The 24,222-nt window shown below is 49.8% G+C and overlaps 2 protein-coding genes across 2 annotated transcripts in view; both read right to left on the bottom strand.

Moving 5' to 3' along the window:
* TMEM127 (transmembrane protein 127) overlaps positions 1-841 on the bottom strand; it is a 16,194-nt gene extending 15,353 nt beyond the window's left edge. The window contains exon 1 of the mRNA XM_078883935.1: positions 823-841. Coding sequence (XP_078740061.1) covers positions 823-841 — 19 coding nt within the window. The remainder of the gene's footprint in view (positions 1-822) is intronic.
* Positions 842-2,774: 1,933 nt separating this feature from the next.
* Positions 2,775-20,608, bottom strand: SNRNP27 (small nuclear ribonucleoprotein U4/U6.U5 subunit 27). The gene is made up of 7 exons (XM_078883949.1): positions 20,369-20,608; positions 19,110-19,278; positions 16,285-16,391; positions 14,235-14,317; positions 7,080-7,144; positions 4,559-4,653; positions 2,775-3,016 (listed from the first exon to the last, which is right to left on the bottom strand). The coding sequence occupies exons 1-6, from the start codon at positions 20,406-20,408 to the stop codon at positions 4,599-4,601; spliced, it is 519 nt and encodes a 172-aa protein (XP_078740075.1). The 5' UTR covers positions 20,409-20,608; the 3' UTR covers positions 2,775-3,016; positions 4,559-4,598.
* Positions 20,609-24,222: the final 3,614 nt, after the last annotated feature.

Raw genomic sequence — 24,222 nt, 5'->3', positions numbered from 1 at the left:
CGACTGTGAGTGCGGGCACAAGCGTTTTATAAGGGCACCACGGGGTGACCAGCCCCTCCCCACTCAGCCCCACCCCTCCCACCCCCCACCCAGCCCCACCCTCCCCACCCAGCCCCACCCTCCCCACCCAGCCCCACCCCCCACCCAGCCCCACCCTCCCCACCCAGCCCCACCCCTCCCACCCCCCACCCAGCCCCACCCTCCCAACTCTCCCCTCCCCACCCAGCCCCACCCCTCCCCACCCAGCCCCACCCCTCCCCACCCAGCTCCACCCCTCCCCACCCTCCCCACTCTCCCCTCCCCACCCAGCCACACCCCTCCCCACCCAGCCCCTGCCCAGCCTCCCCTCCCAGCCCCACGCTCCCCACCCAGCCCCTCCCAGCCCCACGCTTCCCACCCAGCCCCTCCCCACCCAGCCCCTCCCTGCACGACGGACGGACATACTAATCCCCTGTGGGCTGGTGTAACCAGGAGGTTCCTGCCAGTACGAGTCACCTGGTGTGGTGGTGGTGTGTAAACATCGTCACTGGGGAGACAAAGGCGGCCGAGCGTGGTGCTGGCCACCCACCCACTCTGTTGGCCTTAGTAGGTGCTCGCTAACAGCACTTGTCCCCAACAGTGAGAGACTATATGGGGGTCTTTGTCTTGTGGGGAGCGGTGGTGCAGCGGTTAGCACCCTGTGCTGCGCTACGAACCCGCCTCTGACCCGAGTTCGATTCCCGCTCAAGACCACCAACACTCAGTGAGAGCGATAATTATCTGAATCGGTTCTGGGACTCCTCTAGGCAGGGTCTGGGATCCAACCCACATGCTCCTGCGTACCAGTTGAGATAGTCAACATCTCACAGAGTTCCCGGATTGAACCCACGACCTCCTGCGTACCAGGCGAGGTAGTCAACATCTCATCAGGGTCTCGGATCGAACCCCCGACCTCCTGCGTACCAGGCGAGGTAGTCAACATCTCGTTAGGGTCCAGGATCGAACCCAAGATCTCCCGCGTACCAGGCGAGGTAGTCAACATCTCATCAGGGACAAGATCGAACCCACAATCTCCTGCGTACCAGTTGAGGTAGTCAACATCTCACAGGGTTCCGGGATCAAACCCACGACCTCCTAAGTACCAGGCGAGGTAGTCAACATCTCATCAGGGTTCAGGCATCGAACTCACAACCTCCTGTATACCAGGCGAGGTAGTCAACATCTCACACGACGTTCGATCCATTGATTTATTTAATAAAATAACAACACAACAGCACCGCTCACACCACAACCACCACCACCGTCGCACAAATAACCACTTCACACGCTGAGCAACCGGTGTCCTGTATAGAACCATGTCCTGTATGTAACCATGTCCTGTATAGAACCATGTCCTGTATTGAACCACGTCCTGTATTGAATCACGTCCTGTATTGAACCATGTCCTGTATAGAACCATGTCCTGTATTGAACCACGTCCTGTATTGAACCACGTCCTGTATTGAACCACGTCCTGTATTGAACCACGTCCTGTATAGAACCATGTCCTGTATTGAACCATGTCCTGTATTGAACCACGTCCTGTATTGAACCACGTCCTGTATAGAACCATGTCCTGTATAGAACCACGTCCTGTATTGAACCATGTCCTGTATTGAACCATGTCCTGTATTGAACCATGTCCTGTATAGAACCATGTCCTGTATAGAACCACGTCCTGTATTGAACCACGTCCTGTATTGAACCACGTCCTGTATTGAACCACGTCCTGTATTGAACCACGTCCTGTATTGAACCATGTCCTGTATAGAACCACGTCCTGTGTTGAACCACGTCCTGTGTTGAACCACGTCCTGTGTTGAACCACGTCCTGTATTGAACCACGTCCTGTATTGAACCACGTCCTGTATTGAACCACGTCCTGTATTGAACCACGTCCTGTATAGAACCATGTCCTGTATTGAACCATGTCCTGTATTGAACCATGTCCTGTATTGAACCATGTCCTGTATGTAACCATGTCCTGTATAGAACCATGTCCTGTATTGAACCATGTCCTGTATTGAACCTTGTTCTGTATAGAACCACGTCCTGTATTGAACCATGTCCTGTATGTAACCATGTCCTGTATTGAACCATGTCCTGTATTGAACCATGTCCTGTATGTAACCATGTCCTGTATAGAACCATGTCCTGTATTGAACCACGTCCTGTATTGAACCATGTCCTGTATTGAACCATGTCCTGTATGTAACCATGTCCTGTATTGAACCACGTCCTGTATTGAACCACGTCCTGTATTGAACCATGTCCTGTATAGAACCATGTCCTGTATTGAACCATGTCCTGTATAGAACCATGTCCTGTATAGAACCACGTCTTGTATTGAACCATGTCCTGTATAGAACCATGTCCTGTATTGAACCATGTCCTGTATAGAACCATGTCCTGTATAGAACCATGTCCTGTATAGAACCATGTCCTGTATTGAACCATGTCCTGTATAGAACCATGTCCTGTATAGAACCATGTCCTGTATTGAACCATGTCCTGTATTGAACCATGTCCTGTATTGAACCACGTCCTGTATAGAACCACGTCCTGTATTGAACCATGTCCTGTATAGAACCATGTCCTGTATTGAACCATGTCCTGTATTGAACCATGTCCTGTATTGAACCATGTCCTGTATTGAACCATGTCCTGTATTGAACCATGTCCTGTATAGAACCACGTCCTGTATAGAACCATGTCCTGTATTGAACCACGTCCTGTATAGAACCACGTCCTGTATAGAACCATGTCCTGTATTGAACCATGTCCTGTATTGAACCATGTCCTGTATAGAACCATGTCCTGTATAGAACCATGTCCTGTATTGAACCATGTCCTGTATAGAACCACGTCCTGTATAGAACCACGTCCTGTATTAAACCATGTTCTGTATTGAACCATTGAGATTGGCCACCCCTTGAGGTTGGTGAGCTCCCTCCCCTCGGAACGTCTTCTCAACGTCGCTTCCCGACATTCGTGAATCCTGCAAAGAGAACAGTGGGAGGAGGGTGGGTGGGTGAGTGGGTGAGTGGGAGGGTGGGTGGGTGAGTGGGTGGGTGGGTGAGTGGGTGAGTGGGTGGGTGAGCGGGTGGGTGGGTGAGCGGGTGGGTGGGTGAGTGGGTGGGTGGGTGAGTGGGTGGGTGAGTGGGTGAGTGGGAGGGTGAGTGAGTGGGTGGGTGGGTGAGTGGGTGAGTGGGTGGGTGGAGGGTGGGTGGGTGAGTGCGTGGGTGAGTGGGTGGGTGAGTGGGAGGGTGAGTGAGTGGGTGGGTGGGCGGGTGAGTGGGTGGGTGAGTGGGTGAGTGGGTGGGTGAGTGGGTGATTGAGTAGGTGGGTGGGTGAGTGGGAGGGTGGGCAAGTGGGTGGGTGAGCGGGTGAGTGGGTGGGTGAGTGGGTGAGTGAGTGGGTGAGTGGGTGGGTGTGTGGGCGAGTGGGTGGGTGGGTGAGCGAGTGGGTGGGTGGGTGAGTGGGTGAGTAAGTGAGTGGGTGAGTGGACGAGTTGGTGGGTGAGTGGGCGGGTTGGTGGGCGAGTGGGTGGGTGGGCGAGTGGGCGGGTGGGTGGGCGAGTGGGTGGGTGAGTGGGAGGGTGAGTGAGTGGGTGGGCGAGTGGGTGGGTGGGCGAGTGGGTGGGCGAATGGGTGGGCGGGTGAGTGGGTGAGTGGGTGGGTGAGTGGGTGGGTGAGTGGGTGGGTGAGTGGGTGGGTGAGTGGGTGAGTGAGTAGGTGGGTGGGTGAGTGGGAGGGTGGGCGAGTGGGTGGGTGGGCGAGTGGGTGGGCGAGTGGGTGGGCGAATGGGTGGGCGGGTGAGTGGGCGAGTGGGTGGGTGAGTGGGTGGGTGAGTGGGTGGGTGAGTGGGTGAGTGGGTGGGTGAGTGAGTGGGTGGGTGAGTGGGCGAGTGGGTGGGTGGGTGAGCGAGTGGGTGGGTGAGTGGGTGAGTAAGTGGGTGAGTGGACGAGTGGGTGGGTGAGTGGGTGGGTTGGTGGGCGAGTGGGTGGGCGAGTGGGCGAGTGGGTGGGTGAGCGAGTGGGTGGGTGGGCGAGTGGGTGGGTGGGCGAGTGGGTGGGCGGGCGAGTGGGAAAGTGGGCGAGTGAGCGAGTATTTGAGTGGGTGAATGAGCGGTGGGTGAGTGGGTGGGAGTCAGTGGTTGAGTGGGTGAATGAGTGGGTGGGTGGGTGAGTGAGCGAGTATTTGAGTGGGTGAATGAGCGGTGAGTGTTTGAGTGAGTGGGAGTCAGTGGATGAGTGGGTGGATGAGTGGGTGAATGAGTGGGTGGTTGACTGAGTGGTTGAGTGGGTGAATGAGTGGGTGGTTGACTGAGTGGTTGAGTGAGTAGTTTAGTGAGTGCTTGAATGAGGCGTTTTGTGAGTAGTTGAGTGTTATGGTGAGCAGTTTGGTGAATGGGCGAGTATGAGTGAATGAGAGTATGAGTGAGCGGGTGATTGGTTGAATGAGTGAGTGTGCGAGTGGGTTGGTGAGTGGTTTAATGGGTGAGTGAGCAGGTGAGTGAGTGGGGAGAGTCTAACTCTCACCTGGCGTGGTTTCTCTCCCCCCCTTCTCTCTGTGATCAACTCAGGCGATGAAGTCCAGGGGCCGGTTGAAGCCTCCCTTGCGGTTCATGTACTGCCTGCAGGCACGGGAGAAGACAGAGCTTAGAGACGGTGGGTGGGTGGGTGGGTAGGTGGGTGAGTGGGTAGGTGGGTGGGTGGGTAGGTGGGTTAGTGGGTAGGTGGGCAAGTGGGTGTGTAGGTGGGTAGGTGGGTGGGTAGGTGAGTGGGTGAGTGGGTGGGTAGGTGAGTGGGTGGGTAGGTTGGTGGGTGGGTAGGTGAGTGGGTGGGTAGGTGGGTGGGTAGGTGAGTGGGTGGGTAGGTGGGTGGGTAGGTGGGTGGGTAGGTGAGTGGGTGGGTAGGTGGGTAGATGAGTGGGTGGGGAGGTGGGTAGATGAGTGGGTGGGGAGGTGAGTGGGTAGGTGAGTGGGAAGGTGGGTAGGTGAGTGGGTAGGTGGGTGAGTGGGTGGGTAGGAGAGTGAGTGGGTGGGTGAGCGAGTGGGTGGGTTAGTGGGTGGGTGAGCGAGTGAGTGATTAGGTGGGTGAGTGGGTAGGTGGGTAGGTGAGTGGGTGGGTAGGTGAGTGTGTGAGTGGGTGGGTAGGTGAGTGTGTGAGTGGGTGGGTGAGTGGGTGGGCTAGTGGGTGATTAGGTGGGTGAGTGGGTGGGTAGGTGGGTAGGTGGGTGAGTGAGTGGGTGGGTGAGCGAGTGGGTGGGTTAGCGGGTGGGTGAGCGAGTGAGTAGGTGATTAGGTGGGTGAGTGGGTAGGTGGGTAGGTGAGTGGGTGGGTAGGTGGGTGATTAGGTGAGTGGGTGGGCGAGTGGGTGGGTGAGCGAGTGGGTGGGTTAGTGGGTGATTAGGTGGGTGAGTGGGTGGGTAGGTGAGTGGGTGGGTAGGTGAGTGCGTGGGTGGGTGAGTGGGTGGGCGAGTGGGTGGGCGAGTGGGTGGGCGAGTGGGTGGGCGAGCGAGTGGGTGGGTTAGTGGGTGGGTGGGTTAGTGGGTTGGTGGGTGAGTGGGTGGGTAGGTGAGTGGGTGGGTAGGTGAGTGCGTGGGTGGGTGAGTGGGTGGGCAAGCGAGTGGGTGGGTTAGTGGGTGGGTGGGTTAGTGGGTAGGTGGGTGAGTGGGTGGGTAGGTGAGTGGGTGGGGAGGTGAGTGCGTGAGTGGGTGATTAGGTGAGTAAGTGGGTGGGTGATTAGGTGAGTAAGTGGGTAGGTGGGTGGGTGAGCGAGTGAGTGGGTGAGTGAATGGGTGAGTAAGTGAGTGGGTGAGTGAGTGGGTGGATGAGTGAGTGGGTGAGTAAGTGAGTGGGTGAGTAAGTGAGTCGGTGAGTAAGTGAGTGGGTGGATGAGTAACTGGGTGGGTGGGTGAGTGAGTGGGTGGGTGAATGGGTGAGTAAGTGAGTGGGTGGATGAGTAACTGGGTGGGTGGGTGAGTGAGTGGGTGGGTGAATGGGTGAGTAAGTGAGTGGGTGAGTGAGTGGGTGGATGAGTAAGTGAGTGGGTGAGTAAGTGAGTGGGTGAGTAAGTGAGTGGGTGAGTAAGTGAGTGAGTGAGCGAGTGGATGAATGAGTGACTGGGTGGGTGGGTGAGTGAGTGGGTGAGTAAGTGAGTGGGTGGGTGAGTAAGTGAGCGAATGAATGAATGAGTGACTGGGTGGGTGAGTGGGAGGGTGAGTGGACGAGTGAGTGCCGAGTGATTGGTGAGCGAGTGGTGAGCGAGTGGTGAGCGAGTGGTGAGCGAGTGGTGAGCGAGTGGTGAGCGAGTGCCGAGTGAGTGGTGAGTGAGTGGTGAGCGAGTGGTGAGCGAGTGGTGAGCGAGTGGTGAGCGAGTGGTGAGCGAGTGACTGGGTGGGTGAGTGGGTGGGTGAGTGGACGAGTGAGTGGTGAGCGAGTGGTGAGCGAGTGGTGAGTGAGTGGTGAGCGAGTGGTGAGCGAGTGACTGGGTGGGCGAGTGAGTGGTGAGCGAGTGGTGAGCGAGTGGGTGAGTGAGTGACTGGGTGGGTGAGTGGTGAGCGAGTGGTGAGCGAGTGGGTGAGTGAGTGACTGGGTGGGTGAGTGGTGAGCGAGTGGTGAGCGAGTGGGTGAGTGACTGGATGGGTGAGTGGTGAGCGAGTGACTGGGTGGGTGAGTGGGTGGGTGAGTGGACGAGTGAGTGGTGAGCGAGTGGTGAGCGCGAGTGAGAGTGAGTGAGCGAGTGAGTGGGTGGAGTGACTGGGTGGGTGAGTGGGTGAGCGAGTGGTGAGCGAGTGGGGTGACGGGTGGTGAGTGGTGAGTGAGTGGTGAGCGAGTGGTGAGCGAGTGCGTGAGCGAGTGGGGTGAGTGACTGGGTAGGTGAGTGGTGAGCGAGTGGTGAGCGAGTGGGTGAGCTGTGAGTGACTGGGTGAGTGAGTGGTGAGCGAGTGCCGAGCGAGTGCCGAGTGAGTGGTGAGCGAGTGGTGAGCGAGTGGTGAGCGAGTGGTGAGCGAGTGGTGAGCGAGTGGTGAGCGAGTGGTGAGCGAGTGGTGAGTCACCGGTATTTCCGCTTGAGTGAGATGTTGACTGCATGGGCATTGCTGGATCCGGCCATGTGCTTACCCTGTCACCACAACGTCAACACGTTACCACGTTACCACAAAGTCACCGCAAAGTTACCACAAAGTTAACACGTTACCACAAAGTTACCAAAGTTAACACGTTACCACAAAGTTACCAAAGTTAACACATCACCACAAAGTTAACACAGTTAACACAAAGTTAACACATCACCACAAAGTTAACACAAAGTTGACACAGTTAACACAAAGTTAACACATCACCACAAAGTTAACACAAAGTTACCACAAAGTTACCACAAAGTTAACACAAAGTTACATTACCACACGATGGTGACTGTGATGATGATGGTGATGATTGTGATGGTGACTGAGGATGGTGATTATTGTGATGATGATGATTGTGATGATGATTGTGATGATGATGATTGTGATGATGATTGTGATGATGATGATGATTGTGATGATGATGATTGTGATGGTGACTGAGGATGGTGATTATTGTGATGATGATGATTGTGATGATGATTGTGATGATGATGATGATTGTGATGATGATTGTGATGATGATTGTGATGATGATTGTGATGATGATTGTGATGATTGTGATGATTGTGATGATGATGATGATGATTGTGATGATGATGATTGTGATGATGATGATTGTGATGATGATGATTGTGATGATGATGATTGTGATGATGATGACTGTGATGATGACTGTGATGATGATTGTGATGATGATTGTGATGATTGTGATGATGATGATTGTGATGATGATTGTGATGATGATGATTGTGATGATGATTGTGATGATGATTGTGATGATTGTGATGATGATGATTGTGATGATTGTGATGATGGCTGTGATGATGATGAGTGTGATGATGATGATGATTGTGATGATGATGACTGTGATGATGATTGTGATGATTGTGATGATGATTGTGATGATGATGATTGTGATGATGATTGTGATGATGATGACTGTGATGATTGTGATGATGATTGTGATGATGATTGTGATGATGATTGTGATGATTGTGATGATGATGATTGTGATGATGATGATTGTGATGACGATGATTGTGATGATTGTGATGATGATGACTGTGATGATGATTGTGATGATTGTGATGATGATTGTGATGATGATGATTGTGATGATGATGATTGTGATGATGATTGTGATGATGATTGTGATGATGATGATTGTGATGATGATGATTGTGATGATGATGATTGTGATGATGATGATTGTGATGATGATGATTGTGATGATGATTGTGATGATGATGATTGTGATGATGATTGTGATGATGATGATTGTGATGATGATTGTGATGATGATGATTGTGATGATGATGATTGTGATGATGATGATTGTGATGATGATGATTGTGATGATTGTGATGATGGCTGTGATGATGATGAGTGTGATGATGATGATTGTGATGATGATGACTGTGATGATGATTGTGATGATGATTGTGATGATTGTGATGATTGTGATGATGATGATTGTGATGATGATTGTGATGATGATGACTGTGATGATGATTGTGATGATTGTGATGATGATTGTGATGATGATTGTGATGATGATGATTGTGATGATGATGATTGTGATGACGATGATTGTGATGATGATGACTGTGATGATGATTGTGATGATTGTGATGATGATGATTGTGATGATGATGATTGTGATGATGATTGTGATGATGATTGTGATGATGATGATTGTGATGATGATGATTGTGATGATGATGATTGTGATGATGATGATTGTGATGATGATTGTGATGATGATTGTGATGATGATTGTGATGATGATGATTGTGATGATTATTGTGATGATGATTGTGATGATTGTGATGATGATGATTGTGATGATGATGATGATTGTGATGATGATGATGATTGTGATGATGATGATTGTGATGATGATGATGATTGTGATGATGATGATGATTGTGATGATGATGATTGTGATGATGGCTGTGATGATGATGATTGTGATGATGATGATTGTGATGATGATGACTGTGATGATGATTGTGATGATGATTGTGATGATGATTGTGATGATGATGACTGTGATGATGATGACTGTGATGATGATGACTGTGATGATGAGTGTGATGATTGTGATGATGATTGTGATGATGATGACTGTGAAGATTGTGATGATGATTGTGATGATTGTGATGATGATGATTGTGATGATGATTGTGATGATGATTGTGATGATGATGATTGTGATGATGATGATTGTGATGATTGTGATGATGGCTGTGATGATGATGATTGTGATGATGATGATTGTGATGATTGTGATGATGATTGTGATGATGATGATTGTGATGATTGTGATGATGATTGTGATGATGATGACTGTGATGATGATTGTGATGATGATTGTGATGATTGTGATGATTGTGATGATGATGATGATTGTGATGATGATGATTGTGATGATGATGATTGTGATGATGATGATTGTGATGATGATTGTGATGATGATTGTGATGATGATGACTGTGATGATGACTGTGATGATGACTGTGATGATGATTGTGATGATGATTGTGATGATTGTGATGATGATGATTGTGATGATGATTGTGATGATGATGATTGTGATGATGATGATTGTGATGATGATTGTGATGATGATTGTGATGATGATTGTGATGATGATGATTGTGATGATGATTGTGATGATGATGATTGTGATGATTGTGATGATGGCTGTGATGATGATGAGTGTGATGATGATGATTGTGATGATGATGACTGTGATGATGATTGTGATGATGATTGTGATGATTGTGATGATGATTGTGATGATGATGATTGTGATGATGATTGTGATGATGATGACTGTGATGATGATTGTGATGATGATTGTGATGATGATTGTGATGATGATTGTGATGATGATTGTGATGATGATGATTGTGATGATGATGATTGTGATGACGATGATTGTGATGATTGTGATGATTATGATTGTGATGACGATGATTGTGATGATTGTGATGATGATGACTGTGATGATGATTGTGATGATTGTGATGATGATTGTGATGATGATTGTGATGATGATGATTGTGATGATGATGATTGTGATGATGATTGTGATGATGATGATTGTGATGATGATTGTGATGATGATTGTGATGATGATGATTGTGATGATGATGATTGTGATGATGATTGTGATGATGATGATTGTGATGATGATTGTGATGATGATTGTGATGATTGTGATGATGATGATTGTGATGATGATGATGATTGTGATGATGATGATTGTGATGATGATGATGATGATTGTGATGATGATGATTGTGATGATGGCTGTGATGATGATGATTGTGATGATGATGATTGTGATGATGATGACTGTGATGATGATTGTGATGATGATTGTGATGATGATGACTGTGATGATGATGACTGTGATGATGATGACTGTGATGATGATGACTGTGATGATGATGACTGTGATGATGATTGTGATGATTGTGATGATGATGACTGTGAAGATTGTGATGATGATTGTGATGATTGTGATGATGATGATTGTGATGATGATTGTGATGATTGTGATGATGATGATTGTGATGATGATGATTGTGATGATTGTGATGATGATGATTGTGATGATGATGATTGTGATGATTGTGATGATGGCTGTGATGATGATGATTGTGATGATGATGATTGTGATGATTGTGATGATGATTGTGATGATGATGATTGTGATGATGATTGTGATGATGATTGTGATGATGATTGTGATGATGATGACTGTGATGATGATTGTGATGATGATGACTGTGATGATGATTGTGATGATGATTGTGATGATTGTGATGATGATGATTGTGATGATGATTGTGATGATGATGATTGTGATGATGATGATTGTGATGATGATTGTAATGATGATGATGATTGTGATGATGATTGTGATGATGATTGTGATGATTGTGACGATTATTGTGATGATGATTGTGATGATGATTGTGATGATGATTGTGATGATGATTGTGATGATGATTGTGATGATTGTGATGATTGTGATGATTGTGATGATGGCTGTGATGATGATGATTGTGATGATGATGATTGTGATGATTGTGATGATGATTGTGATGATGATTGTGATGATGATTGTGATGATGATGATTGTGATGATGATGATTGTGATGATGATGATTGTGATGATGATTGTGATGATGATGACTGTGATGATGATTGTGATGATGATTGTGATGATTGTGATGATGATGATTGTGATGATGATGATTGTGATGACGATGATTGTGATGATGATTGTGATGATGACTGTGATGATGATTGTGATGATGATTGTGATGATTGTGATAATGATTGTGATGATTGTGATGATGATTGTGATGATGATTGTGATGATGATGGTGATGATGATGATTGTGATGATGATGATTGTGATGATGATGATTGTGATGATGATGTCATGATGATGACTGTGATGATGATTGTGATGATGATTGTGATGATGATGATTGTGATGATGACTGTGATGATGATTGTGGTGATGATGATTGTGGTGATGATGATTGTGGTGATGATGATTGTGATGATGATTGTGATGATTGTGATGATGATTGTGATGATGATGATTGTGATGATGATTGTGATGATGATGATTGTGATGATGATTGTGATGATTGTGATGATGATTGTGATGATGATTGTGATGATGATGATTGTGATGATGATGATTGTGATGATGATGATTGTGATGATGATGATTGTGATGATGATTGTGATGATGATGATTGTGATGATGATTGTGATGATGATTGTGATGATGATTGTGATGATGATTGTGATGATGATTGTGATGATTATTGTGATGATGATTGTGACGATTGTGATGATTGTGATGATGATTGTGATGATGATTGTGATGATGATGATTGTGATGATGATGATTGTGATGATGATGATTGTGATGATGATTGTGATGATGATGATTGTGATGATGATGATTGTGATGATTGTGATGATGGCTGTGATGATGATGATTGTGATGATGATTGTGATGATGATGACTGTGATGATGATTGTGATGATGATTGTGATGATTGTGATGATGATCGTGATGATGATGATTGTGATGATGATGACTGTGATGATGATTGTGATGATTGTGATGATTGTGATGATGATTGTGATGATGATGATTGTGATGATGATGATTGTGATGACGATGATTGTGATGATTGTGATGATGATGACTGTGATGATGATTGTGATGATTGTGATGATGATTGTGATGATGATGATTGTGATGATGATGATTGTGATGATGATGATTGTGATGATGATGATTGTGATGATGATTGTGATGATGATGATTGTGATGATGATGATTGTGATGATGATTGTGATGATGATGATTGTGATGATGATTGTGATGATGATGATTGTGATGATTGTGATGATTATTGTGATGATTGTGATGATGATTGTGATGATGATGATTGTGATGATGATGATTGTGATGATGATGATGATTGTGATGATGATGATTGTGATGATGGCTGTGATGATGATGATTGTGATGATGATGATTGTGATGATGATGACTGTGATGATGATTGTGATGATGATGATTGTGATGATGATGACTGTGATGATGATGACTGTGATGATGATGACTGTGATGATGATTGTGATGATTGTGATGATGATTGTGATGATGATGATTGTGATGATGATGACTGTGAAGATTGTGATGATGATTGTGATGATGATTGTGATGATGATTGTGATGATGATTGTGATGATGATTGTGATGATTGTGATGATGGCTGTGATGATGATGATTGTGATGATGATGATGATTGTGATGATTGTGATGATGATTGTGATGATGATTGTGATGATGATGATTGTGATGATGATTGTGATGATTGTGATGATGACTGTGATGATGATTGTGATGATGATTGTGATGATTGTGATGATGATGATTGTGATGATGATTGTGATGATGATGATGATTGTGATGATGATTGTGATGATGATTGTAATGATGATGATGATTGTGATGATTGTGATGATGATTGTGATGATTGTGATGATGATTGTGGTGATGATGATTGTGATGATGATGATTGTGATGATGATGATGATTGTGATGATTGTGATGATTGTGATGATGGCTGTGATGATGATGATTGTGATGATGATGATGATTGTGATGATTGTGATGATGATGATTGTGATGATGATGATGATTGTGATGATGGCTGTGATGATGATGATTGTGATGATTTTGATGATTGTGATGATGATTGTGATGATGATTGTGATGATGATGATTGTGATGATGATTGTGATGATGATGACTGTGATGATGATTGTGATGATGATTGTGATGATTGTGATGATGATGATTGTGATGATGATGATTGTGATGACGATGATTGTGATGACGATGATTGTGATGATGATTGTGATGATGATGACTGTGATGATGATTGTGATGATTGTGATAATGATTGTGATGATTGTGATGATGATTGTGATGATGATTGTGATGATGATGGTGATGATGATGATTGTGATGATGATGACTGTGATGATGATTGTGATGATGATGTCATGCTGATGACTGTGATGATGATTGTGATGATGATTGTGATGATGATGATTGTGATGATGACTGTGATGATGATTGTGGTGATGATGATTGTGGTGATGATGATGACTGTAATGATGACTGTGATGATGACGATGATGACGATTGTGGTGGTGATGATTGTGATGATGACTGATGATGATGGTGATGATTATTGTGGTGATGATGATGGTGATGATTGTGATGATGATGGTGATGATTGTGATGATGATGGTGATGATGATGACTGTGATGATGACGATTGTGATGATGGTGATGATGATTGTTATGATGGCTGTGATAGTGATGATTGTGATGGTGATGATGATGACTATGATTGTGATGATGGTGATGATGATAATGGTGATGATGATGATGGTGATGATGATGACTGTGATGGTGATGACTGTGATGATGATGACGATGACGTTTGATTAGCATCACTCCACCTTGCTTGTCTCGAAGTTGCTGAACCCCATGGTAGCCATCATCTCCATCTCGTCCGGAGTCTGATCACTCTCCACCTCGACCTCTGTGGGTTCACGATGGTCGTGTCACACACTGGAGATGTTGACTACCTCGCCTGGTACGCAGGAGGTCGTGGGTTCAATCCCGACCCTGATGAGATGTTGACTACCTCGCCTGGTACGCAGGAGGTCGTGGGTTCGATCCTGAAACTGATGAGATGTTGACTACCTCGCATGGTACGTAAGGAGGTCGTGGGTTCAATCCCGACCCTAATGAGATGTTGACTACCTCGCCTGGTACGCAGGAGGTCGTGGGTTCGATCCTGACCCTAATGAGATGTTGACTACCACGCCTGGTACGCAGGAGGTCGTGGGTTCAATCCCGAAACTGATGAGATGTTGACTACCTCGCATGGTACGTAGGAGGACGTGGGTTCAATCCCGACCCTGATGAGATGTTGACTACCTCGCCTGGTACGCAGGAGGTCGTGGGTTCAATCCCGACCCTAATGAGATGTTGACTACCTCGCCTGCTACGCAGGAGGTCGTGGGTTCGAACCAGACCCGAATGAGATGTTGACTACCTCGCCTGGTAGTCAGGAGGACGTGGGTTCGATCTCTGATTGAGTGAGTCAGTGAGTGAGCCAGTGGGTGAGCCAAAGAGTGAGTCACTGGGTGAGTCACTGATTGAGCGAGTGAGTGACTGCGTGAGTGAGTCACTGATTGAGTGACTGAGTGAGTGAGTGTCTGCGTGAGCCACTGTGTGCGTCACTGAGTGAGTAACTAGGTGGGCGAGCGAGTCACTGAGTAAGACAGTGAGTGACTGGGTGAGTGAGTGAGTCACTGAGTGAGCGAGTCACTGAGTGAGTAAGCCACTGTGTGAGTCACTGAGTGAGCCACTGTGTGAGTCACTGATTGAGTGACTGGGTGAGTGAGTCACTGTGTGAGTGGATGAGTGAATGGGTGAATGAGTGGGTGAATGAGTGATTCACTGGGTGAGTGAGTCACTCTGTGAGTGAGTGGATGAGTGGGTGAGTGAGTGGGTGAGTGAGTGGGTGAATGAGTGAGTCACTGGGTGAGTGAGTCACTGGGTGAGTGACTGGGTGAGTCACTGTGTGAGTCACTGATTGAGCGAGTGAGTGACTGCATGAGTCACTGATTGAGTGACTGGGTGAGTGTGTGTCTGCGAGAGCCAGTGTGGGCGTCACTGATTGAGTGACTGGGTGGGCGAGTGAGTGAGTCACTGAGTGAGTCACTGAGCAAGTAAGACAGTGAGTGAGTGACTGGGTGAGTGATTGAGTGAGTCACTGAGTGAGTCACTGAGTGAGTAAGACAGTGAGTGACTGGGTGAGTGATTGAGTGAGGGACTAGGTGGGCGAGTGAATGAGTCACTGATTGAGTGAGTCATGGATTGAGTGACTGGGTGAGTGATTGAGTGACTAGGTGGGTGGGTGAGAGAAACAGTGAGTGAGTGACTGGGTGAGTGATTGAGTGAGTGACTAGGTGGGCGAGTGAGTGAGTCACTGATTGAGTGAGTGACTGGGTGGGTGATTGAGTGAGTGATTCAGTGAGTGACTAGGTGGGCGAGTGAGTGAGTCACTGAGTGAGTCACTGATTGAGTGACTGGGTGAGTGATTGAGTGACTAGGTGGGTGAGTGAGAGAGACAGTGAGTGAGTGACTGGGTGAGTGATTGAGTGAGTGACTAGGTGGGCGAGTGAATGAGTCACTGAGTGAGTGAGTCATGGATTGAGTAACTGGGTGAGTGATTGAGTGACTAGGTGGGTGGGTGAGATAAACAGTGAGTGATTGAGTGATTGAGTGAGTGACTAGGTGGGCGAGTGAGTGAGTCACTGAGTGAGTGAGTCACGGATTGAGCGAGTGAGTGACTGCGTGAGTGAGTGCGTCACTGAGTGACTGGGTGGGCGAGTGAGTGAGTCACTGAGTGAGTGACTGGGTGATTGAGTGACTAGGTGGGCGAGTGAATGAGTCACTAAGTGAGCGAGCGAGTGAGCCACCGAGTGAGCCACAAACCCTTGGGCTTGACCTTGCGCTGGGACATGGGAGGGGGCGATGAGAGAATGGGCTCAGAGGCGTGACGAGTCGGAGACACGGAATCGGAGCGCGGACGACGCGGAGATCTGGGGACAGAGAGCAGACAGAGAGAGAGACAGAGAGAGAGAGAGACAGCGAGAGACACACACAGAGAGAGACACACAGAGAGAGAGACAGAGAGAGACACACAGAGAGACACAAAGAGAGAGACAGCGAGAGAGAGACAGAGAGAGACAGAGAGAGAGACAGCGAGAGAGAGACAGAGAGAAACAGAGAGACAGAGAGAGAGAAAGACAGAGAGAGAGAGACAATGAAATACAGTCATACAGATAAAGTACTGGTGTGATGAGTTATTCGACGAGTGTATGAGTGATTGAGTGAGTGGGTGAGTGAGCGTGTGAGTGAGCGGGTGAGTGAGCGTGTGAGTGTGTGGGTGAGTGGGTGAGTGAGCATGTGAGTGAGCGGGTGAGTGAGCATGTGAGTGTGTGGATGAGTGGGTGAGTGAGCGTGTGAGGGGGTGATTGAGTGAGTGGGTGAGTGAATGAGTGTGTGAGTGGGTGAGTGTGTGAGTGTGTGAGTGAGTGTATGAGTGAGTGTGTGGGCAAGTGGGTGGGTGGGTTAGTGAGTTGGGTGAGTGGGTTGGTGGGTAAGTGGGTAGGTGAGTGGGTAGGTGAGTGGGTGGGTGAGTGGGTGGGTGAGTCTGTGGATGGGTGAGTTTAGGAGTGAGTCTATAAATGAGAGAATCAGTGGATGACTGACTGACTGAGCGGACAAGTGAGTGAGCGAGTAGATGACTAAGTGACTGACTGAGTAAGCAGGTTAGTAAGCGATTGGGTGAGCGAGTGAGTAGGTGACTGAGTGAGCGATTGGGTGAGCGAGCGGATGACTGACTGAGTCAATGAGCGGGTGCCCGACTGACTGAGCAGCGTGACCGACTGACTGAGCAGGCGAGTGATTGAGCGATTGCGTGAGCGAGCGATTGGGTGATTGAGTGGATGAGTCAGTGAGTGACTAAACGAGTGAGCCGGTGACTGACTGAGTGGGTGAGCGAGTGGATGAGTGATTGACTGATTGGGCGAGTGATTGGGTGAGCGAGCGATTGGATGAGCGAGTGACTGAATGAGTGAGCGAGTGGATCGCTGACTGAATGGGTGAGTGAGTAGATGAGTCAGTGAGTGACTGAGCGAGTGAGCGGGTGATTGGGTGAGCGAGCGAGTGACTGACTGAGTGAGTGAGCGAGTGGATCACTGATTGACTGAGCAGGTGAGCGATTGTGTGAGTGAACGATTGGGCGAGTAAATGGGTGAGCGTGCGATTGGATGAGCGAGCGAGTGACTGAGTGAGTGAGCGAGTGGATCATTGATTGAATGAGCGGGTGAGCGATTGGGTGAGTGAGCGATTAGATGACTGACTGACTGGGTGAGTGAGCGAGCGAGTGAATGACTGACTGACTGAGTGAGTGTGTGAGCGATTGGGTGAGTCGAGTGATTGAGTGAACGATTGGCGGAGTGAGTGAGCGGATGGATGACCGACCGACTGACTGAGCGATTGGGTGAGTGAGCGAGTAGATGACTGACTGATTGGGTGAGTGAGCGAGTGAGTAGATGACTGACTGAGTGACTGACTGAGTGAGTGATCGAGTGAGCGAGCGATTGGGTGAGTGAGCGAGTGAGTGGATGAATGACTGAGCGACTCAGTGGGTGATTGAGTGGGTGGGTGAGCGAGCGAGCAAGCGGATGACTGAGTGAGTGGGTGAGTGATTAGGTGAGTGAGCGGCCGATTGGGTGAGTGAGCGAGTGAGTGGATGGATGACAGATTGACTGAGTAAGTGACTGAGTGACTGAGTGGGTGGGTGAGCGAGCGAGTGGATGGATGACTGACTGAGTGGGTGAGCGACTGAGTGAGCGAGCGAGCGGATGGATGACTGACTGACTGAGTAAGTGACTGAGTGGGTGGGTGAGCGAGCGAGTGGATGGATGACTGAGTGAGTGGGTGAGCGATTGGGTGAGCGAACGGCCGATTGGGTGAGTGAGCGAGTGAGTGGATGAATGACTGAGCGACTCAGTGGGTGATTGAGTGGGTGGGTGAGTGAGCGAGTGGATGAGTGAGTGGGTGAGCGATTGGGTGAGCGAGCGGGCGATTGGGTGAGTGAGCGAATGAGTGGATGACTGAGGGACTCAGTGGGTGATTGAGTGGGTGGGTGAGCGAGTGGATGAGTGGGTGAGCGATTGGGTGAGCGAGCGGGCGATTGGGTGAGTGAGCGAGTGAGTGGGTGAGCGATTGGGTGAGTGAGTGAGCGAGTGAGTGGATGGATGACAGATTGACTGAGTAAGTGACTGAATGACTGAGTGGGTGGGTGAGCGAGTGGATGACTGACTGACTGAGTGGGTGAGTGATTGAGTGGATGGATGACTGATTGACTGAATAAGTGACTGAGTGACTGAGTGGGTGAGCGAGCGAGCGAGTGGATGACTGACTGAGTGGCTGAGTGGGTGAGCGAGCGAGCGACTGGATGGATGACTGACTGAGTGGGTGAGCGATTGAGTGAGCGATTGAGTGAGCGATTGAGTGAGCGATTGAGTGAGCGAGCGAGTGGATGACTGACAGAGTGGGTGAGCGATTGAGTGAGTGAGCGAGCGAGTGGATGGATGACTGACTAAGTGACTGAGTGGGTGGGTGAGCGATTGAGTGAGTGAGTGAGCGAGCGATTGGATGGATGACTGATTGACTAATTGACTGAGTGGGTGAGTGAGCGAGCGAGTGGATGGCTGACTGAGCGAGTGAGCGAGCGGGCGACTCCTCACCGCGACCGCCGCCGGTACGGTGACCGTGAGGAGCGCGAGGGCGACCGCCTCCGCTCCCTCTTGGCTGGCTCCCTCTTGGCTGGCTCCCGTGGCTCGCGAGCCTCGCGAGGAACCTCACGGATGTCGCGAGCCTCGCGAGCCGGCCTCTTGCGAGGCTCGCGAGAGCCTCCTGGAGGTGGCAAGAAGAGGGAGACACGGGGAGGGAGACACGAGAAGGGAGACACGGGGGGGAGGAAGACACGGGGAGGAGGGAGACGCGGGGAGGAGGGAGACGCGGGGAGGAGGGAGACACGGGGAAGGGGAGGGAGACACGGGGAAGGGGAGGGAGACACGGGGAGGAGGGAGACACGGGGAGGGAGACACGAGGAGGAGGGAGACACGGGGATGAGGGAGACACGGGGAGGGAGACACGGGGAGGGAGACACGGGGAGGAGGAGGGAGACACGGGGAGGGAGACACAAGAAGGGAGACACGGGGGGGAGGAGGAGGGAGACACGGGGATGAGGGAGACACGGGGAGGGAAACACGGGGAGGAGGGAGACACGGGGAGGGAGACACGAGAAGGGAGACACGGGGGGGAGGAGGAGGGAGACACGGGGAGGGAGACACGGGGAGGAGGGAGACACGGGGAGGAGGAGGAGGAGGGAGACACGGGGATGAGGGAGACACGGGGAGGGAGACACGAGAAGGGAGACACGGGGGGGAGGAGGAGGGAGACACGGGGATGAGGGAGACACGGGGAGGGAGACACGGGGAGGAGGAGGGAGACACGGGGATGAGGGAGACACGGGGAGGGAGACACGAGAAGGGAGACACGGGGGGGAGGAGGAGGGAGACACGGGGATGAGGGAGACACGGGGAGGGAGACACGGGGAGGAGGGAGACACGGGGAGGGGGAGGGAGACACGGGGAGGGGGAGGGAGACACGGGGAGGGGGAGGGAGACACGGGGAGGAGGGAGGGAGACACGGGGGGGAGGAGGAGGGAGACACTGGGAGGGGGGGGAGACACGGGGAGGGGGGGGGGAGACACGGGGAGGGGGGGGGAGACACGAGGAGGGAGACACGGGGAGGTAGTATTTAGTAGTGGTAGTTAGTAGTAGTGGTAGTTTGTAGTAATAATTAGTAGTAGTAGCTAGTAGTTAGTAGCTAGTAGTAGTAGCTAGTAGTTAGTAGTAGTTGTAGTGTTAGCTTGTAAAGTGTAAATGTTTGAGGGTTTCGGCGACTCCGTAGGCGGCTTAGGCCCGAGCGAGGCGCTCACCTCGCCTAGCCGACGGCGATCGGCTCCGGCTTCGGCCCATCTCCACACTCCTCGGCAAATAAACAAACAATCAAATAAACAAACAAATAAACAACAAACAAACAAAGACGACTTCGCTCTGGTTCGACGCTAAATGTTTGAATCGGCCGACTTATGCGGAGGCCGATATGGAACGTTCACGAACCCGAAGCGAAATGGATAAACAACCAGAGCCGTGACGTCACTCGGCAAGCTTGCGATGACGTCACGGTACGTCACGTCACCCGCCTTTCACTTGCTCTGAATGACGTTGCCAGACAAGGTTGGGATGACGTCACTTGCACACGCGAGCCGTGAATGACGTCACTTGAAAGGTTGCGATGACGTCGCTTCACCCGCCCCACAATTGCTCTGAATGACGTCACCAGACAAGGTTGGGATGACGTCACTTGCACACGCGAGCCGTGAATGACGTCACTTGCAAGGTTGACTTGACGTCACGTCGCTGACACACTACCTTTGAATGACGTCGCTCGCAATGTTTCGGTGACGTCACGCTACCCGCCACTCGCTCGCCCTGAGTGACGTCACTCGGCAAGGTTGCGATGACGTCACTTCACCCGCCGCAGACTTGCTTTGAATGACGTCGACAGACAAGGTTAAGATGACGTCACTTGCACACGCGAGCCGTGAATGACGTCACTCGCAATGGTTCAGTGACGTCACGCCACCCGCCACTCGCTCGCCCTGAGTGACGTCTCTCGGCAAGTTTGCGATGACGTCACCCACACACTTGCCCCGAGTGACAGACCCAGCAGGTGCCATGGGTTGTACTGCTGTGCCAGGCTAGGTGCATGAGGAGGAAGTCACGGGACAGACCCTGCAGGTGCCATGGGTTGACTGCTGTGCCAGGCTAGGTGCAGGAGGAGGTCACGGGACAGACCCAGCAGGTGCCATGGGTTGACTGCTGTGCCAGGCTAGGTGCATGAGGAGATCACGGGACAGACCCAGCAGGTGCCATGGGTTGACTGATGTGCCAGGCTAGGTGCATGAGGTCACGGGACAGACCCAGCAGGTGCCATGGGTTGACTGCTGTGCCAGGCTCGGTGCAGGAGGAGGTCACGGGACAGACCCAGCAGGTGCCATGGGTTGACTGCTGTGCCAGGCTAGGTGCAGGAGGAGGAGGTCACGTGACAGACCCTGCAGATGCCATGGGTTGACTGCTGTGCCAGGCTAGGTGCATGAGGAGGTCACGGGACAGACCCTGCAGGTGCCATGGGTTGACTGCTGTGCCAGGCTAGGTGCAGGAGGAGGAGGAGGTCACGGGACAGACCCAGCAGGTGCCATGGGTTGACTGCTGCTGTGCCAGGCTAGGTGCAGGAGGTCACGTGACAGACCCTGCAGGTGCCACGGGTTGATTGCTGTGCCAGGCTAGGTGCAGGAGGAGGTTACGGGACAGACCCTGCAGGTGCCATGGGTTGACTGCTGTGCCAGGCTAGGTGCAGGAGGAGGTCACGGGACAGACCCTGCAGGTGCCATAGGTTGACTGCTGTGCCAGGTTAGGTGCATGAGGAGGTCACGGGACAGACCCAGCAGGTGCCATGGGTTGACTGCTGTGCCAGGCTAGGTGCAGGAGGACGTCACGGGACAGACCCAGCAGGTGCCATGGGTTGACTGCTGTGCCAGGCTAGGTGCATGAGGTCACGATACAGACCCAGCAGGTGCCATGGGTTGACTGCTGTGCCAGGTTAGGTGCATGAGGAGGTCACGGGACAGACCCTGCAGGTGCCATGGGTTGACTACTGTGCCAGGCTAGGTGCATGAGGAGGTGACGAGACAGACCCTGCAGGTGCCATGGGTTGACTGCTGTGCCAGGCTAGGTGCATGAGGAGGTCACGGGACAGACCCTGCATGTGCCATGGGTTGACTGCTGTGCCAGGCTTGGTGCAGGAGGAGGAGGTCACGGGACAGACCCAGCAGGTGCCATGGGTTGACTGCTGTGCCCGGCTAGGTGCAGGAGGAGGTCACCGGACAGACCCAGCAGGTGCCATGGGTTGACTGATTGAGATGACTGGCAAATGCACCACCACCTGTGCCCCCGACTGTGCCAACTTTCTGTTTCCTTATCCAACCGGCGCTCTGCTCGTTGTTGTGAGCGTCACTCCTCCGCCCACCCACCCACTCACTAACCCACCCACCCATTAATCCATTCACCCACCCACCCACTCACCCACTAACCCACCTACCCTTTAACCCACTCACTCACCCACCTACTCACCGAACCACCCATTCACTCACCCACCCATCCATCTGTAATGAGTGGCTCCGACACGATAAAAAGTTGAAACGTGATAATAGTTTTTTTACCCTTTTATCTGGCAACAAAACTGACACCTTTTTTACGAGGAGTCATGTTTGCATAGACCACAATACCTGCAGTCATAATGCAAACAAAAAACATAACTCTGATAATGTATGCACTGTCCTTATCAGAGTTATGTTTTTTGTTTGCATTATGACTGCAGGTATTGTGGTCTATGCAAACATGACTCCTCGTAAAAAAAAGGTGTCAGTTTTGTTGCCAGATAAAAGGGTACAAATTTTTCTCATATTTTTCTACTGGCAAATGAGGTTCCAATGGTGTAAGTTGAAACGTTTCTTTAATGAATCTTCGGTACATCTTCTTGGTTCTTTCGGCAAAGTCACGTAGAAGGGAAATCATAAAATAAAAAAAATAAAAAAATAACATAGTTTTATTTATTTATTTACTATTTTATTATTTCCCTTCTACGTGACTTTACCGAAAGAACCAAGAAGATGAATCCCAGCAGTCACGAAAGAAGCTTTCAATCGAAAATCTTCGGTACAGTTGCTTGTCTCCTGCCTCTTCACACTCGCACTACGGATACACGCCGCCCAAGCGACTTCGATGGCCCACGACACGTGGCGCTCACCCACTCTCCAGCACGCCGCTGGCTGATGGCACGCTAGGGAACGGCTGAAGATCGAGCTGCCACGTGGCCGATGGAGATGACGGGGCAGCAGCGACGAGAAGCTCCTCCTGATTCTTCACACACCGACCCAGCGCCTTGCTCCGACCCCCGCTGATATTCGCTCCCCGGCGACTAAACCCTGCCTCTGACCACGCCCCTCATAGAAACTTCTGGAGCGTTCCAGAGGCTTCCCGGGTGGCTCCGCCCTTTTAGCTTTGGCCTAGACGGCTGCTTGCGTTGTGGCCGAAACGTCGTGAGAATTGTTTTATTATGTTTTATTTTATTTCGATTTAAAGCTTTCGTGACTGCAGGGATTCATCTTCTTGGTTCTTTCGGTAAAGTCACGTAGAAGGGAAGTAATAAAATAATAAAAATAAAACACAATAAAATAATACTTCCCTTCTACGTGACTTTACCGAAAGAACCAAGAAGACTTTATTTTACTATTTTTATTGTTTCCATTCTACGTGACTTTACCGAAAGAACCAAGAAGATGAATCCCTGTAGTCACGAAAGCTTTAAATCGAAATTTAACTGCCACTACGGGGTGGGATTCTACACAACTTTAAGATCCTTCAACAAGCTCCGTGATAAGAAGGCTCAGATAATCGAGTCTCTCACCTTTCTGAAGAGATGCCGCGACTCTAAGGTAATACCAAACGCATTTACACTAAATTCCTCTTGATATGCAAATTATGTTGTCAAGGCGCTCTTCTTCCACCTCCAACCCAGCTTATATATACGCTCCAAGCTTGGCAGTGTTTCATTCTTCACCTGAAGATGGCTGCTTGCGTTGTAGCCGAAACGTCGTGAGAATGATTTTATTATGCTTTATTTTTATTATTTTTATTGTTTCCATTCTACGTGACTTTACCGAAAGAA

Source organism: Lampetra fluviatilis, chromosome 75 (genome assembly GCF_964198595.1).
Source record: "Lampetra fluviatilis chromosome 75, kcLamFluv1.1, whole genome shotgun sequence".
Lineage (NCBI taxonomy): Eukaryota > Metazoa > Chordata > Hyperoartia > Petromyzontiformes > Petromyzontidae > Lampetra > Lampetra fluviatilis.
This window is presented reverse-complemented; position numbering and strand designations above follow the sequence as displayed.

Coding starts and splice junctions, on each gene's coding strand:
- SNRNP27 (XM_078883949.1), bottom strand. CDS start 20,408: ATGGGCCGAAGCCGGAGCCGATCGCCGTCGGCTAGGCGAG. Junction 19,279..20,368: donor ATCGCCGTCGGCTAGGCGAG/GTGAGCGCCTCG, acceptor TGCCACCTCCAG/GAGGCTCTCGCGAGCCTCGC. Junction 7,145..14,234: donor GCAACTTCGAGACAAGCAAG/GTGGAGTGATGC, acceptor TTGTGGTGACAG/GGTAAGCACATGGCCGGATC.